Source organism: Theropithecus gelada, chromosome 8, assembly GCF_003255815.1.
Source record: "Theropithecus gelada isolate Dixy chromosome 8, Tgel_1.0, whole genome shotgun sequence".
In the NCBI taxonomy this organism is placed as follows: domain Eukaryota; kingdom Metazoa; phylum Chordata; class Mammalia; order Primates; family Cercopithecidae; genus Theropithecus; species Theropithecus gelada.
In genome coordinates, this window is record NC_037676.1 from 20895274 (window position 1) to 20912898 (window position 17625).

General features: G+C 41.8%; 1 protein-coding gene across 1 annotated transcript in view; it reads right to left on the minus strand.

Moving 5' to 3' along the window:
- The window catches only part of LOC112630130 (piwi-like protein 2), a 44982-nt gene extending 29646 nt beyond the window's left edge, over positions 1-15336 (minus strand). The window contains exons 1-4 of the mRNA XM_025394312.1: positions 15218-15336; positions 13967-14047; positions 13548-13661; positions 14-202 (exon numbers count right to left, since the gene is read on the minus strand). Coding sequence (XP_025250097.1) covers positions 14-202; positions 13548-13661; positions 13967-14047; positions 15218-15282 — 449 coding nt within the window. The 5' untranslated portion in view covers positions 15283-15336. The remainder of the gene's footprint in view (positions 1-13; positions 203-13547; positions 13662-13966; positions 14048-15217) is intronic.
- Between the last annotated feature and the right edge of the window lie 2289 nt (positions 15337-17625).

Below are 17625 nucleotides of genomic sequence, written 5' to 3' on the forward strand. Positions count from 1 at the left end.
CTCTTCTTGCTACCTGTAGTATTCTAAGAATGTGATCTCTTTCCCATCAGACATCGTGAAGCTATCCTTTGGAGTCTTATTCCAATCCACATCATCAATACGATAGGTACGATTGTTATATCGGGTGATAACAATATTGCCAACCAGAAGCTTAGTACACTCATCCTGGAAGTGTTCTTTATTCTGCTGATAAATGGCATGCCTTTGGAAAGAGACAAAAGACTTTTGGATCACCGTGTATATCCAGAACAGTATGAAAGGGATAGGGGATCAAGTAATTGAGGAATCTAATCACAGCTATATAGCACCAGAAGGCTCCAGTTGTGTTAAAACACGGGACTCTTGGCCAGATGCAGTGGCTCACGCTTGTAACCCCAGCATTTCAGAAGGCAGAGGCAGGAGGACTGCTTGAACCCAGAAGTTGGAGACCAGCCTGGGCAATATAGTGAGACCTTACTTCTTTGGCGGGGGAGGGGAGGAAAAAGCTTAAGAGGACCTGAATTGCAGGAAATAGAGAATATAGGCCTACCAGGTATAATGGCTCACAGCTATAGTCCCAGCTATTTGAGAGGCTAAGGTGGGAGAACTCCTTGAGCCCAGGATATTGAGATCAGCCTGGGCAACATGGCAAGACCCCCATCTCTAAAAAAATCAAAAAATTAGCCAGGTGTGATGGCATACCTTGTAATCCCAGATACTCCAGAGACTGAGTGAGGTGGGAAGATAGCTTGAACCCAGGAGTTTGAGGCTACAGTCAGCTATGACAGCATCACTGCACTCCATCCTGGGTGACAAAGGCCCTGTCCCTAAATTAATTAAAATTGATTTTTAAAACTTTCATACTTTGAAATACTCATCAAATCATAGAAAGTTGCAAAATCTGGACATAGAGTCTCATGTACAAAACTGCCATTGCTATAATATCAATAACTAGGCTACAGATCTTACTCCATTTTCATTGTTATTTACATACACTGGTATATTTGTATGTGTATACAGTTTTCTCTCATTTATAGGTTACCACAATCAGATACCAAACTGTTGCATGTCACCACCAAAGGACTATTTCCTGCTGCCCTTTATATTCACACTCCCCCTCCTTCCCTAGATCTGGTTAACTACCAGCCTATTCTCCAGCTTTGTCATTTTGAGACTGCTATAGAAATAGAACCAAAAAGTGTGCAACCTTTTGAGATTGAGAAAACTTAATCTGGGGGTAGGGATGGGAACCCATGGCAAGCCACCTACAAGTGGCAATGGAGAAAAGCAAAGTTCTGTTAGCCTAGATTTGTAGTCTAAGTTGGAGTGAGCAGTGGATCAATCAGAAATTTAAGGGCTAAATCCTGGCAATCAGAAAACCATAGAAGGCCACACATCCTTGGCTGACTGGGAAACCATCTATGTTTACAAGACAGCCAAGAAATCTCAGCTAAGAGTTAAAAGCCAAAAAAATGGGAGAATTACCTCTAATTTTGAATGCATTCTTCAATCTACACACGGATCCATTAGCAGAGATGGAAGCCTTATGGGGTCATGGGGTTTGAGTATAACCGCTCTCCAAATCATTAACCGAACGACTAAGCTCTACAGACAAGGGGGTGATAGCTAGGAAGCCAGGTTAAAATATGATAATAAGGAAAAACCGAGTTACATCAGCAGCTGCACGCCACAGGGATAACAGACTCTTAGTCTAAATATGGATAGGTCAGTTTAAAAAAAAAAAAAAAAAATAGGCTGGCTGCAGTGGCTCACACCTGTAACCCCACCACTTTGGGAGGCTGAGGTGGGCGGATCACAATGTCAAGAGATAGAGACCATCCTGGCCAACATGAAGAAACCCCGTCTCTACTAAAAATACAAAAATTAGCTGGGCATGGTGGTGCACGCCTGTAGTCCCAGCTACTCGGGAGGCTGAGACAGGAGAATCACTTGAACTCGGGAGGCAGTGATTGCAGTGAGCCAAGATCGTGCCACTGCATTCCAGCCTGGTAACAGAGCAAGACTCTGCCTCAAAAAAAAAAAAAAAAAAAAAAAATCAGAAAAATAAACAATACAGACTTGACAAAATGCATTAAATAGAAAGAAAAATAAGAAATCTCCAAATATTTGAAAATTACAATACACTCTAAACAACCCACAGATGAAAGAAAGCACAAGAGAAATGAGAAAATATCTTGAACTGAAGGAAAATGAAAAATCAGACAATCAAAAAATCACGGGCTGCAGCTAACGCAGTGCTCAGAGGGACATTTGTGCCTTAAATTACATGAGAATGAAACACAGAACCTACACATTTATGATCAAATAATAACTGACAAAGGTGTCAAGGTCAATCAGTAGGGAAGGACAATCTTTTCAAGAAATAGTGTTGTGATAACTAAACATGTAACGAAAGAAACTCAGACCGTTACCTGACATCACCTGTAAAAGTTAACTCAAAATGGATTGCAGATCTAAATATGACTCGAAACTATAAACCTAAAAAAAAACAGAAAATCTTTGCAATCTCGAGTTAGGCAATGATCTCTTGGATATGACACCAAAACCAAAACCTATGAAAGAAAAAGTATAAATTAGACTTCATCAGAATTAAAAATGTCTACTCCTTAAAAGGGACCACTGGGCCAGGCATGGTGGCTCACGCCTGTAATCCCAGCACTTTAGGAGGCTCAAGTAGGTGGATCACTTGAGCTCAGGAGTCTGAGACAAGCCTGGGGAACATAGTGAAACCCCACCTCTACTAAACGTAGAAAACAGCCAGGTGTGGTGGTGCATGCCTGTAGTCCCAGCTACTCGGGAGGCCAAGGCATAAGAATCGCTTGAACCTGGGAGGCAGAGGCTGCAGTGAGCTGAGATGGTGCCACTGCACTCCAGCCTGGGTGAAAGAGTGAGACCGTCTCAAAAAATAATAATAATAATAAATAATAAAATAATAATAAATAAATGGGACCACTGGCCAGGTGTGATGGTTCACAACTATAATCCCAGCACTTTAGGAGGATCACTTCAGCCCAGGAGTTCAAGAACAGCCTGGGCAATGTGGTGAAACTCCATCTCTACAAAAAAAAAAAAAATTGTTTTAATTAGCTGGACATGGTGGTGCACGCCTGTAGTCACAGCTACTCAGGAGGGTGAGGTGGGAAGATTGCTTGAGCCCTGGAGGCCAAGGCTGCAGTGAGCTGTGATTACACACTGCACTCCAGTCAACAGAGCAAGACTCTGTCTCAAAAAAAAAAAAAAGTCACCTTTAAGAAAAATGCAAAGACAAGCTACTAAATGGAAGAAAATATGTGCAAATCATGTGATACATGCATATCATTTGGCTGATAAAGGATTTGTACTTCTTATATGTAATGAATTACTGCACAGTTCAGTAAAAACAACAACCCAAATATTTAAAAATAGGCAAAAGATACGAACAGATACTTCACCAAAGCAGACAAATGAATGGGAAGTACACACAGGAAAAGATGCTCTACATCATTATTCACTAGGAAAATGTAAATCAAAACCACAATTGGATACCACTGTACACTGGTTAAAATTTCTAAAATTAAGACTGACTAAATGAAGTATTGATGAGAATGTGGAACAACCTGAATTCTCAGGCACTGCTAGTGGGAATGTAAAATGGTACAGACACTTTGGGAAAGAGTTTCTTATAAAATTAAACACACACCTACTATATGACTCGCCCCTCCGCTCCCAGGTATCTACTAACTAAGAGAATTGAAAGTGTATGTCCACACAAAGACTTGTACACTAATATTTATAGCAGCTTTATTTGTAACAGCCGACAGCTGGAAAGAACCTGGAAACAATGGGTGAATAAACTGTGGTAGAGCCACAAAATGAAACACTACCCAGCAATTAAAAGGAATGAACATTTACAACATACAACAATGCGAATGCTTTCAAAATAACGCTGAGTGAAAGAAGCCAACTGAAAAACAATAGCAGGCAGGCAGGTGGGTGGGTGGGCTGTCGGGTGGGTCTTCTTCCTTGCCCCCTCTTATGCCTATAATCCCAGCACTTTGGGAGGCTGAGCCTAGGCAGGAGAAGTGCTTGGGCCCAGGAGTTCGAGACCAGCCTGGGCAACATAGTGAGGCCCCATCTCTAATAGGAAAAAAAAAAAAAAAAAAGTATATAGCTGGGCGTGGTGGCAGGCACCTGCAATCCAAGCTATGCAGGAGAATTGCCTGAACACGGGAGGTGGAGGCTGCAGTGAGCCGAGATTGTACCATTGCACTCCAGCCTGGGTGACAGGAAGAGAGTCCATCTCAAAAAAAAAAAAAAAAGCACAAGAACATAGTGATTCCATTTACATAAAATTTTAGAAAATGCAGAATAATCTCTAGTGACAGAAAGCTGACCAGTATTTGCTGCCCATGGGGTGCAGAGGAGGAACAGAAGAAGAGGCTTCAGAGACACCTGAGTACATTTTGGGGCAATGGCTGTGTCCATTTTCTTCACTGCAATGTTTCACAGGTGAAATATATCAACTATACATACATATATCAAAACTCATCAAACTGTATACTTTAAATGTGTGTGGGTTTTTTATGGATGTCAACTGTACCTTTACACATCTGAAAAAAGAAATAAATTAATGGAACAGAATAAAAGATTCGGAAATAGACTCAAACAGATTAACACTAAGTGTAGAATAAGGTGGTATTTCAAATTTGTAAGAAAAAAGATCACTGACTGGGCACAGTGGCTCATGCCTATAATCCTAGCACTTTGGGAAGCTGAGGCTGGTGGATCACCTGAGGTCGGGAGTTCAAGACCAGTCTGACCAACATGGAGAAACCCTGTCTCCACTGAAAATACAAAGTTAGCCAGGTTTAGTGGCACATGCCTGTAATCCCAGCTACTCGGGAGGCTGAGGCAGGATAATCGCTTGAACCCAGGAGGCGGAGGTTGTAGTGAGCCAAGATCATGCCATGGCACTCCAGCCTGGGTAACGAGAGCGAAATTCTGTCTCAAAAAAAAAAAAAAGGAAAAAAAGAAAAAAGATCATTAAAAAAACGGGTTAGCCTGCTAGCCAATTTTAGAAAATTCTTTATGAATTTAAGATTAATATCTAAGAAACTAAACAATAAAACTAGATGAAAACAAACATTCATATACTCCTAGGAATAAAATAAAATTCCCACAAACCGGAAAAGATGGATTACTCTGTCACCATAGTAACAAGTAGCCATAAGAATGAGTTTTAAGCCTGTTGAATCAATCTACATCAATTTACTTCAGCAAACACACTTTTGCAAGCCAACTAATCAATGTCATCCCCTTGTTTCTGTAAGCCAGCCAACCACGGATGACTTAATCCAATACGCATACCTCTGAGGACAAATCAATCCACAAGAGTCTTGCCTGAGTAACCACCCTTCTTCAGAAGATGCTGACCTACTGCAAGTCTGCAAGTCTGCAATTCCTGAACTATACTCTTCCCAAATATTCTATAGAAGACCAATAGTCTCTAACTGCAGTAAGCAAGAAATTCAGCTTTCTTTTTATTTCCGATAGAACAGAGGTCTTACATCCTCTGACAATTTTGGAGGTCCAACCAAGATAATTTTGAAAACTCTTCCCAGGCAACATTCCAGAGATTTTCAGACCACCAATCCACTCACTGGGCCCTTGTGCTTAACTCTTTGTTCTTCAGATCTGCTGTCAAGTGAGTCAATCCCAACAACCATCTGAGGTGTGACTAGTTTCATTAAGCTCTAGTTGCTGAATCTGTTTTGTTATCCCAACATTTATAATCAAACAGCCTTTGCCATTAGCCTTAGGTCTTTATATAAGCCAATTAGACTTACTTCCTTACATAAAATAGACCGTTTGGTTTAGAAGTACAGCCTCCAGTATGTAATCAAACCTAGATCTTGGTGTGAGGTCATTAGCCTTTTTTTTTTTTGAAAGTGTATCATCTGAAAATATTTTTGCCATTAACTTTTTTTTTTTTAAATAGGGTCTCACTTCATTGCCCAGGCTGGAGTACAGTGGTGCAACTATGGCTCACCACTCACTGCAGCCTTGACATTCCAGCTCAGGTGATTCTCTCACCTCAACCTCCCGAGTAGCTGGGATGACAGATGCGTGCCACCATGTCCAGCTAATTTTGGTATTTTTTGCAAAGACAGGATTTTGCCATGTTGCCCAGGCTGGTTTTGAACCCGTGAGCTCAACCTATCCACCCTCCTCAGCCTCCCAAAGCGCTGGGATTACCGGCACGAGTCACTGCACCCAGTCATTTATGTTTTTCATTTGCTTGCTTTGCTTTTGCTGTTGTCTATACATATAAGGCATTTTTGTTTGTTCTGGACTGTCTTTTCTGCTCCACATAAAGAAGAGTACTCTTTAGAGGAAGCCGGATAAGGCTTCATACCAATTCAGGCCCTTCCTGAGAGCTTATGGTTGGAGGCCCGTTAGACCAGCAACCCAACTGTAAAAATTTGGTGAAACCCTCTGACTCCAAATGGTTCCTATCAGTAATTTTTCATCCACTGGCCCCGATCCTTCTCCTAGACTATCAATTCCACTTTTCCTTGTTGTATTCTGAGTTGAGCCCAATCTCTCTCCCATCCTGCAAATCCCCATTGCAGGGGTCCTTGTGCCCATTGCACTGGTTCTGAATAAAGTCTGCCTTATCATTCTCTAACAAGTGCCATGAATATTTTTTTCTTTTAACAGAAATCACAACTAGGTGCATTACAGTAAAACTTCAAAAGCCAAAGACAAAAATAAAAAAAATTAAAAAGATAACAGTATCACTAGTGATTGATTTGTCAACAGGAACAATGTAAACCAATGGCCAGGAGCAATAGCTCACACCTGTAATCCCAGCACTTTAGGGGGCCAAGGTAGGAGGATAATTTGATGCCAGGATTTCACGGTCAGCCTTGGCAACATAGTCAAACTGCATCTCTACAAAAATAAAAATAAAATAGGCTGGGAACAGTGCCTCACACGAGCACTTTGGGAGGCTGAGGTAGGAGAATCACTTGAGCCCAGGAGTTCGAGACCAGCCTTGACAACACAGCAAGACCCTGTCTCTACGAAAAAATTAAAACACTAGCTAGGTGTGGTGGTGCATCCCTGTAGTCCCAGCTACTTGGGGGGCTGAGGTGGGAGGACTGCTTGAGCCCAGGAGTTTGAGGCTGCAGTGAGTTGTTATCGTGCCACTGCACTCCAACCTGGGTAACCCAAGTGAGATTCCATCAAAAAAAAAAAAAAAAAAGGGAAGAATGTAAGCCAGATAATATTTCTCAAAGTGCGAAAAGAAAATAACTGCCAAACCCAGAATTTTAAGTTAAAGGCAAGATGGTAAACATTTTTAAATAAAAATTAAAAGAATTTGTCACCAGCAGAGTCCATACTAAAGGACATATTACAAGCAGTTCTTCAGGCAAAGGGAAAATAATCCCATGTAGAATCCTGAGATGCAAGAAGGAATAAAGAACAAATACAATTTCAGAAGACAACAGTAAAGAAAAACTCCCAAAGCTCCCAAAGGGGTAGGATGGGGTGAGGAGAGACATACAAAGATTCTGGAATCAGAAATTAAAACGGCTTTAGATCTTTCAACAGTGAATCCAAAAGCAAGGACGATAGAGTAGTGCCTTCCAAATCCTCAGGGTAAAGTATCTCCAACCTAGATTTATAACCTAGAGTTATATACCCAGTCAAACTAGACAACTACTTTGTAAACTAAAGACATTTTTCAAACATGTAAGGTCTCAAAGTCATTTCCTCCAATGCACCCTTCTTCTGGAAATACTGGAGTATATATGCTACACCAAAACAAGAGAATAAATCAAGAAAGCAGCAGTTATGAGATCTGACATACAGGAGATTCCCCATAAGAAGGGAAGAGGAACCCCAAGACAGTGATGGTCTAGCCAGCCTGGAGAGCAACCAGCCTAACTGAAGCCAATAAGGTTCTAACAGACATTTCTAAGATAGTATTGAACTCAGTAGGAATGGGTCATTGAATGAACTGACAACTTAACAGTGACATAATAAAGCAACCTTATTTAGTAAACCTTAGTTGACTCACTACCTTTTGGAAGTATGCAAACCATTCCTGGGTGATGGAAAGAAAAGCTGCTGCATTTTGAAACACCGAGCTCTTCTCACTTCCAGGAAAATAAATGCTCTTCTGTGGTTTCCAGTGATCCATAAGAACAGGGAACGCAGGTGGTAGAACACCAAGCCAGTAACAGCTGCAGGGAACAAGGGAGGACAACCTACAGAGCTCCCTGACAGGCATGGACATGCTCTCGGGGCTGAGCAGTTACACTGAGAGCCAGGGTCCATGTCTGACATAACGGGGTAATGCCTGACACAGGCCTTCTCACTATCTTGGAGAAGAGGTCCTCAAAGCTAGATCTAAAGTGATCTAGATCACCCCAAAAATACAGTATTTGGACAGGAGGGGAATGAAACTGACAAAATAGCTAGTGTTTCAATATACAGTGAAGGGATTACACAATTGGGTGTGAATTTGAGCTTAGTGGTAAGTACATATAAAATTATGTACTTAGGAAAAAAAAGGCTGAGCATAGTGGCACAAGCCTGTAGTCCCAGTTACTTGGGAAGCTGAGGCAGAAAGCTCACTTGAGCCCAAGAATTCAAGGCTGCAGTGAGCTATGATCATGCCTGTGAATAGCCACTGCACTTCAGTCTGAGCCATGAAACGAGACCTCGTCTCGAAGAAAGAAGGAAAGAAGGAAAGGAAAGAAAGAAAGGAAGGAATGAATTTTTTTTTTTAAAGTCCAAGATAAATAACCGTGGAGAAAATAAAAATAAATTTCTTTTCTTTTTCCCCTAGACGAAGTCTTGCTCTGCTGCCCAGGCTGCAGTGCACTGGCACAATCTTGGCTCACTGCAACCTCCATCTCCCAGGTTCAAGCGATTTTCCTACCTCGGCCGCCGGAGTAGCTGGGACTACAGTCCTGTGCCAGCATGCCCAGATAATTTTTTTTTTTTTTTTTAGTAGAGATGGGATTTCACCATGTTGGCCAGACTGCTCTCAACCTCCTGACCTCAAGTGATCTGCCTGCCTTGGCCTCCCAAAGTCCTGGGATTATAGGCATTATGAGCCACTGTGCCTGGCCAAAACAAAATAAATTTCAATAAACATGGAAAGACATGCCATATTTTTCAATAGGAGGACTCAGTGAACAGTCTCCCTCGTCAATGACCATCAAAATGCCAACTTTTTTTTTTTGAGACAGAGTCTCGCTCACTCTATCGCCCAGGCTGGAGTGCAGTGGCATAATCTCGGCTCACTGCAAGCCCCGCCTCCTGGGTTCACACCAATCTCCTGCCTCATTCTCCTGAGTAGCTGGGAATACAGGCACCCACCACCACGCCTGTCTAATTTTTTGTATTTTTAGTAGAGATGGGGTTTCACCATGTCAGCCAGGATGGTCTCGATCTCCTGACCTCATGATCTGTCCACCTCGGCCTCCCAAAGTGCTGGAATTACAGGCGCGAGCCACTGTGCCTGGATTTTTTTTTTTTTAGACAGTCTCACTCTGTCACCCAGGCTGGAGGGCAGTGGCACCATCTTGGTTCACTGCAACTTCTGCCTCCCGGGTTCCCGGGTTCAAGCGATTCTCGTGCCTCAGCCTCCCAAGTAGCTGGAATTACAGGCATGTGCCACCCCGCCTGGCTAATTTTTGTATTTTTAGCAGAGACAGGGTTTCACCATGTTGGCCAGGCTGGTCTTGAACTGCTGACCTCAAGTGATCTGCCTGCCTTGGTCTCCCAAAATGTCAGGATTACAGAGGTGAGCCACCGCGTCCGGCCAAAACAAAATAAATTTCAATAAATCGAAAGACATGCCATATTTTTCAAAAGGAAGACTAAGTGAACATTCTCCCTAGTCAATGCTCATCAAAATGCTAAACGACTTTTTTCTTATTTTCACTAAATTATTCAAAGGATCAAATGAAAGAGTATGTGGGTGACATTCACCATGAAAATTCTGAAAATAAAATTCTGACAAATATCGAAAACCAAAAAAAGTACAGTATTTTAGACAGAATCACATTAGTTTGGACCAATACATCAAACTGAAAGTTCAGAAATAAATCCAGGTATTTTAGCATGTAAGGTAGTGATTTGAATCTGTGGGAAAAAAGAATGTTTTTCAATAAACTGTATAATAGTACAGAGACAAACATCATAATCCCAACTTCCTATCAAGAAAAATTCATAGGGTTTGAAACACTGAAAATAGGCCTGGCGTGGTGGTTCATGCCTATAATCCCAGGAAGCTGAGGCAGGTGGATCACCTGAGGTCAGGAGTTCAAGACCAGTCTGGCCAACATGGCGAAACCCTGTCTCTACTAAAAATGCAAAAATTAGCCAGGTGTGGGGGGAAGTCCCTGTAATACCAGCTGCTCAGAAAGCCTGAGGCAGGAGAATCGCTTGAACCCAGGAGGTAGAGGTTGCAGTGAGCCAAGATCATGCCACTGCACTCCAGCCTGGGTGACAGGAGCGAAACTCCATCTCAAAAAAAAAAAAAAAAAAAAAAATTGAAAATAAAAATAAAAAATAACTAGTTCTGTTTTTTTTGAAGACAGGGTCTCACTTGCCTAGGCTGGAGTACAGTAGCACTATCACAGCACACTGCAGCTTTGAACTCCTGGCCTCAAGCAATCCTCCCACCTTGGCCTCCCAAAGTGCTGGGATTATAGGCATGAACCAGACCATCCCTGGCCAAGTAGACCTTTCAAGGCAGAAAAGCAAAGGCATTCACTGAAAGTACATGCAAGAAAAATAAACATATAAAAGCAAAGGCAGAAACCACAAAAAAAGAAATAGTAGATTTGAAGACACACACTTTTATTTAATAAACATTCTTGAATATTTACTATATACCATTAAATAAAACTTACAGGAGGCTATTGGCTTGGACTGGGCTCCTGCACTAGGCCCAACAAAGCAAACCAAAATGGGGTTACTCATGCTGAAGTTCCATGCCACCAAATAGAAACTAAGATCTTTATCTGACTTTCTGAGAAATCAGGAGAGAGAGATAATAGCCAAATCCCCAAACAGGCCAGTTTTAGTATGACGAAGATATCTCCTCTGCTTTAACCTTTACAAGGAAAGTAACAAATGACCAATCTGCTTTTTGTTCTGTTTCTGATTCCCTCACCCTTTTCTGTCTATAAAGCCAACCTCCACCGCTCAGCTCATCAGAACCCTCAAGGTGTTACCCAATTCATGAACTCCCAATAAAAGCCAACAATTGTGTCTTTTGACAGTGCTAAGCCCTGTATTAGGTCTAAGCGTACATGGTGAGCAAAAAAGACATGGCCTCTGCCAGAGGAGCTGACAGTCTAGGAGAGACAGAATAATTACAAAAAAGTTCAAGACATCTTCAGCTTCTCTTTCTCTTATCCCACATGCAGTCAGGAAATCCACTTAAATGCTACTTTCAAAATACAGATGTCCAGAAAATGACTCCTTACCACCTCCATCGCTACCATTCTCATGGCTCCACCGGATTACCACAGCCTCCTGACTGGTGTTCCCACTTCCAACCTCAGTCTGCCAAGTCTATTCTCCACAGAGCAACAACAGGGAACCTTTTACAATCCAGCTCGGGTCTTGCCACCAGAAGTCCTGCATTTCACTCAGAGTGAAGGTTAAACCCTCACAAAAGCCCTACAAAGCCCTGTGTAATCAGCTCCTCCAACTGCTCTGCCCCTCCACCACCCTGCTTGCTCACTTGGCTCTAGCCACCCTGCGTGTGCCTGCACCAGGCCCGTTTCTGTCTTAAGGTCTGCGCCTCAGCTGTCCACCTGCCAAAAGCTTCTTCTCCCATGTATTCACCTGGCTAACCCCTTACCTCTTTCAAGTGTTTGCTCAAATGAGCTTGACCACTCTACTTAAAACTGCAATTCTCTGCCCCCTTCCCCACTACTTCTGATCGCCCGAACTGTGTGCTCTACTTTTTCTTTTTTCCATGGCTCTTATCGCTTGTAATACATTATACAATTTATTAATTATATTTATTATTTACTGTTCATCTCCCCTGGTGACAACAGAGGCTCTGTGAGGGGAGGGATCTTTGTTTTGCTATCTAACAGGTCCTAAGACTCTGGTTCATAACTGGAGCTTGGTAGGTATACACTCAAGCAATGAATGAAATGGTCAGAGGAGCAAACACAAGCCTGACAACACCCAGTGGTTGTACATAGCTGGTGGGAAAAGAAATTGAAACAATCTTCTACAGGGTAGTTTGTCAAGATATAGTTAACTATCATATTATATTAGATATATATTAAAAGGCTTCAGAATGTTCAGCCCTTCCATTAAGTAATTCTACTTCTGAGTACGTGGCCTAAAAAAATCAGATGTACAGAGACTTATGTATAAGATGAGATTTCATACAGCCACTAAAAATTATACACATCTGGCTGGGCACGGTGGCTCACACCTGTAATCCCAGCCCTTTGGGAGGCTGAGGTGGGCAGATTGCCTGAGCTCAGGAGTTCAAGACCAGTCTGGGAAACATGGTGAAACTCTGTCTCTACTAAAATACAAAATATTAGCCAAACATGGCGGCATGCACCTGTAGTCCCAGCTCTTCGGGAAGCTGAGGCAAGAGAATTGTTTCAACCCAGGAGGCAGAGGTTGCAGTGAGATGAGATCGTGCTACTGCACTCCTGCCTGAGCAACAGAGAGAGAGACACTGTTTCAAAAAAAAAAAAAAGAAAGAAAGAAAGAAAAAGAAAAAAAAATTAGCCCAGGCATGGTGGCCTGTAATTCCAGCTACTTGGGGGCTGAGGCAGGAGAATCACTTGAACCCGAGAGGCAGAGGGTGCAGTGAGCCGAGATCGCACCACTGTACTCCAGCCTGGGTGATAGAGTGAGACTCTGTCTCAATTTAAAAAAAATTATACACATCTGTATTCACTACAGTAACACATACATTGTATATTATTATATGCAAACTCAGCACGTGCATATATCAAACCAAGTTCTCCTAACCACAAATTTAAATAAAACTCCTTCTCAAAGCATAGCAGATGTCTATTCAGATGCTTATCTCAGTATGACTAGGGACAAGGGCACATATATTCAGTGTAGTTATTCTACAACTAAAAATCTAAACAGGGCTGGGTACCATGGCTCACGCCTATAATCCCAACACTTTGAAAGGCTGAGGTAGGAGGGTCCCTTGAAGCCAGGAGTTCAAGACCTGACTGGGAAACATAGCAAGACCCTGTCTCTACAAAAAAAAAAAAAAAAAATTAAAAATTAGCTGGGCGTGGTAGCACACCTGTAGTCCTGACTACTTGGAAAGCTGAGGTGGTAGGACCACTTGAACCCAGGAGTTCAGGGTTACAGTGAGCTATGATCAAACGACTGTATTCCACCCAGGGTGACAAACAAGACCCTGTCTCTGGGGGAAAAAAAAAAAAGAGAACAATGTCTAATGTGTATTATTACCAGCTGTTACTGAACTTTTCAGAAAATCATCAGCAAGTTCAAGATAGATCCCACTATTCACTCACATGACATCCAGCACAGAGTCATTTCGAATGACCTTATGGGAGACATCAGCTAGCAGGAAGAGCCCTCCATCTGTCCTTCGGATGCTAGCTGCATAGCCTGGCCAGATCTGCAATCTGGAGAGAGAGGTGGTCTTAACTGTAGGATTTTCAAAGAACACATATACTTCCATGCCCCCATGTGAACAATACTTTGAGGTCATACTGCCCTTCCCTAATAGTAATGAGAAAGCCTCAGGAAACTAAGTTAACTGACATCATTGCAAACTTACTGAAAAACCAAACTAAGGAAGAGATTTAGTTGATAAATTGTATTCACTACCATAAACTACTGCTGAGATTATGGTACTAAATTCAATGGTTGTAATGGAAAATTTCTTTCCAGAACATTCAAAAGTGAGGAAGGGGAAAAAAGCACCAACCTGTGTTGCTGTAGTACCATAGCACTTGTAGGGTCATAAAAGTTTCTCCCCACAAGCTTCATATCTAAAAGTTTCATTACCCTGAAATAAAAAGCAAGTATGAGTTTTCTAATAGAAGAGTAATAAAATTATGTTCCATTATTCTTAGCTACATTTGCCTTTGGAAGTCTGAATGGTTAGAAATATTTGTGCTCTTTGCAGAAGACAGCTTTTATGTTGAGAACAATCTTGCTAAAAGAAAACCAAAAACTGCCAAAGCATTTGACTGAAAAAGTAAAGCAAAACAACAGCAGTCTTTTCCACTTACTAGCTGACCAAACACTGAGTTGATTTCCCAGGTTTGATGTACATTACTTTTCACCATTAACTATGAAGAATGCAAGAGAGCACATTGCTAAGTTTGTGAATAACAGTGTGGCAAAGGGAGTTACGTTTTTTTCCTGGTAGTTCAGCTTACTAGGTAGATATTAGGTTCTGTGGGCCGGGTGCGGTGGCTTACACCTGTAATCCCAGCACTTTGGGAGGCTGAGGCAGATGGATCAAGGGAGATCAAGACCCTCCTGGTCAACATAATGAAACATCATCTCTATTAAAAATATAAAAATTAGCCAGGCGTGGCGCCGCATGCCTGTAATCCCAGCTACTCAGGAGACTGAGGCAGGAGAATCGCTTGAACCAGGGAGTCGGAGGTTGCAGTGAGCCAATATTACACCACTGCACCACAGCCTGGCGACAGAACAAGACTCTGTCTCAAAATAAAAATAAAAAAAAGAAATTAGGTTCTGTGTTTCATTAAATAAGAGGTAGTTTGAGAATAGCGGCTGTATGAAAATCAGGATGTTTCAAAAGAAGTTAAACAATTATGAGCTATCTGAAATTCAAAAATTCAAGAGACTGAAAAAAAATCCTTCCAGCAAATATTTTTACACACAACCTCTTTAAGCAGCCCCCTTGTTACTGTCACCATTAAATATGCACTATAAACAGCTGCTGTCAAAGTTCCTGAACACACCCAGAGGAACTCATTCTCCTAACCATCTACCTCCAAACTTAATTTCATATATTCAAATCTGGTCTACCACTTGTGAGATAATTTTTGAGTAAGCCCCAATACCATCCATATATTCATTAAATGCTTCCAAAGCCATCTAGAATACACTGTCACATATTTCCATCCAAGCATCTTGAAGAACATTACTGCAAATACAAGACTGAAGTTAAAGGACGACAGAACTTCAGCTGCTTCCTTACCGACGGAAAACAACATTGTAGAAGGGAATGCACAGGTCAGAGCAAGGCTCCAGGATCTTTGTCATCTGAATCTTAATGCTGATTTCAGCACTGTCTGTTTTCCTTTGACTTTTTAACTCAAGAACCTAATAAATAAATACACACAGGTAAAACAAAATGACAAAACTAAGAACTAATGACCAAGTCCTAATGTAATTCAACTGTATTCTTAAGAACACTAAAATATCTTAAAACATTTTTCTACTTTTCCCCTCACTTTGTTGTCCACACTGGCAAAAGCACAGCATGACGACTACGGTTCAGAAAAATGATTTGGTAAGAGAATTCCAACCAAGTTTATATTTGCAATTTTTTTTTTTTTTTTTTTTTGAGACTGAGTCTCGCTCTGTCACCCTGCTGGAGTGCAGTGGCACGATCTCTGCTCACTGCAAGCGTCACCTCCCGGGTTCACGCCATTCTCCTGCCTCAGCCTCCCAAGTAGCTGGGACTACAGGCACCTGCCACCACACCCAGCTAATTTTTTTTTTTTTTTTTGAGATGGAGTCTCGCGCTATGTCGCCCAGGCTGGAGTGCAGTGGCGCGATCTCGGCTCACTGCAAGCTCCGCCTCCTGGGTTCACGCCATTCTCCTGCCTCAGCCTCCGAGTAGCTGGGACTACAGGCGCCCGCCACCACGCCCGGCTAGTTTTTTGTATTTTTAGTAGAGATGGGGTTTCACCATGTTAGCCAGGATGGTCTCGATCTCCTGACCTCGTGATCCACCCGCCTCGGCCTCCCAAAGTGCTGGGATTACAGGCTTGAGCCACCGCGCCCGGCCCGTCAAAATTCTTAATGTTGTATTTCATTTCTTTGAATAATTTAAGCAAAAGTCATTTTTATTTTTATTTGCAATAGGGTCTCGCTCTGTTGAAAGGAGGAGTGCAGTAATGCGATCATGGCTCACTGCAACCTTAAACTCCTTGGGCTTTAGAAATTAAAGAAAATAAATTAGAAAACAAAAAAAAAAGAAATTAAAAATTAAAAATTTTAATTTCTTTTTTGTAGAGACGAGATCTCACTACGTCGAGCAGGCTGGTTGCAGACTCCTGGCCTCAAGCAATCCTTCCACCTTGGCTAAAAGTTACTTTTAAATGTGTCTGATCAATTACCTGAATCCTCTGTAGTCAGAATTTATTATTTATTTATTTATTTATTTTTGAGACAGAGTCTCGCTCTGTAGCTTAGGCTGGAGTGCACTGGTGCGATCTTGGCTCACTGCAACCTCCACCTCTCGGGTTCAAGTGATTCTCTTCCCTCAGCCTCCTGAGTAGCTGGGATTACAGGTGTCCGCCACCACACCTGGCTAATTTTTTCTATTTTTGGTAGAGACGGGGTTTCACCATGTTGGCCAGGCTGGTCTCGAACTCCTGACCTCAGGTGATCCACCCGCCTCAGCTTCCCAAAGCGCTGGGATTACAGGTGTGAGCCATCTCGTGCCCAGTTTAAATTTCCAGTTTTCAACAAAGAATTATGATGCTTGCCAAGAAACAGAAAAGTAGGACACGTATGCATGGGGAAAAAAAGTCAACAGAAACTGTCATGGAGGAAGCCCAGACATTGGTCCTATAGACACAGTCTTTATATCAACTATTTTAAATATTGTTCAAAGAACTAAAGGAAACCATGTCTTAAGACCTTAAGGAAAGTATGAGAATGTGTCTCACCAAATAAACACTATCAATAAAGGCATAGAAATTCAAGGGCTGGAAAGTATGGTAATTGCAATGAAAAATTTACTAGAGATGCTTAACAGCAGATTTGAGCATGCAGAAGAAATAACCAGCAAACCAGAAGTGATGTCAGTTGAGATTATATCCAGTATAACAAAAAGAAATAAGAAAGAAAAATGAAGACAGCCTCTGAAACCTGGGAGACACCATCAAGCACACCATTATATAAATATTTGCTGTCTCAAAAGGAGAAGAACAAGAGTAAGGGGCAAAAAGAATATCTGAATAAATAATTAACAAAAATTTCCCAAATTTGAGGAAAAACATCAACGGACACATCCCCAAAGCCTAAGGAACACCAAGCAGGATAAACTTAAAGCTGACCTGCAACATCAGCTATCCCCTGGGTCTCCAGCCTATTGGTTCATTCTGCAGATTTTGAATTTGCCAGCCTCCATAACTGTGTGAGTCGATTTGTTAAAATAAATCTATACACATGCTCACACCCTATCAGTTGGTTTCTCTGGGGAATGCTAATACAGAATTAGCACCAAGAAAGTACGAGAGAATAGAACTATACAGGAACAAAGTTTCTATATAATATTGCTAGAGTCTGAATGTGTGTCCTTGCCAAATCTCATGTTGACATGTAATTCCCAATTATCAGAGGTGGGGCATGGTGGGAGGTGTTTGGATTATA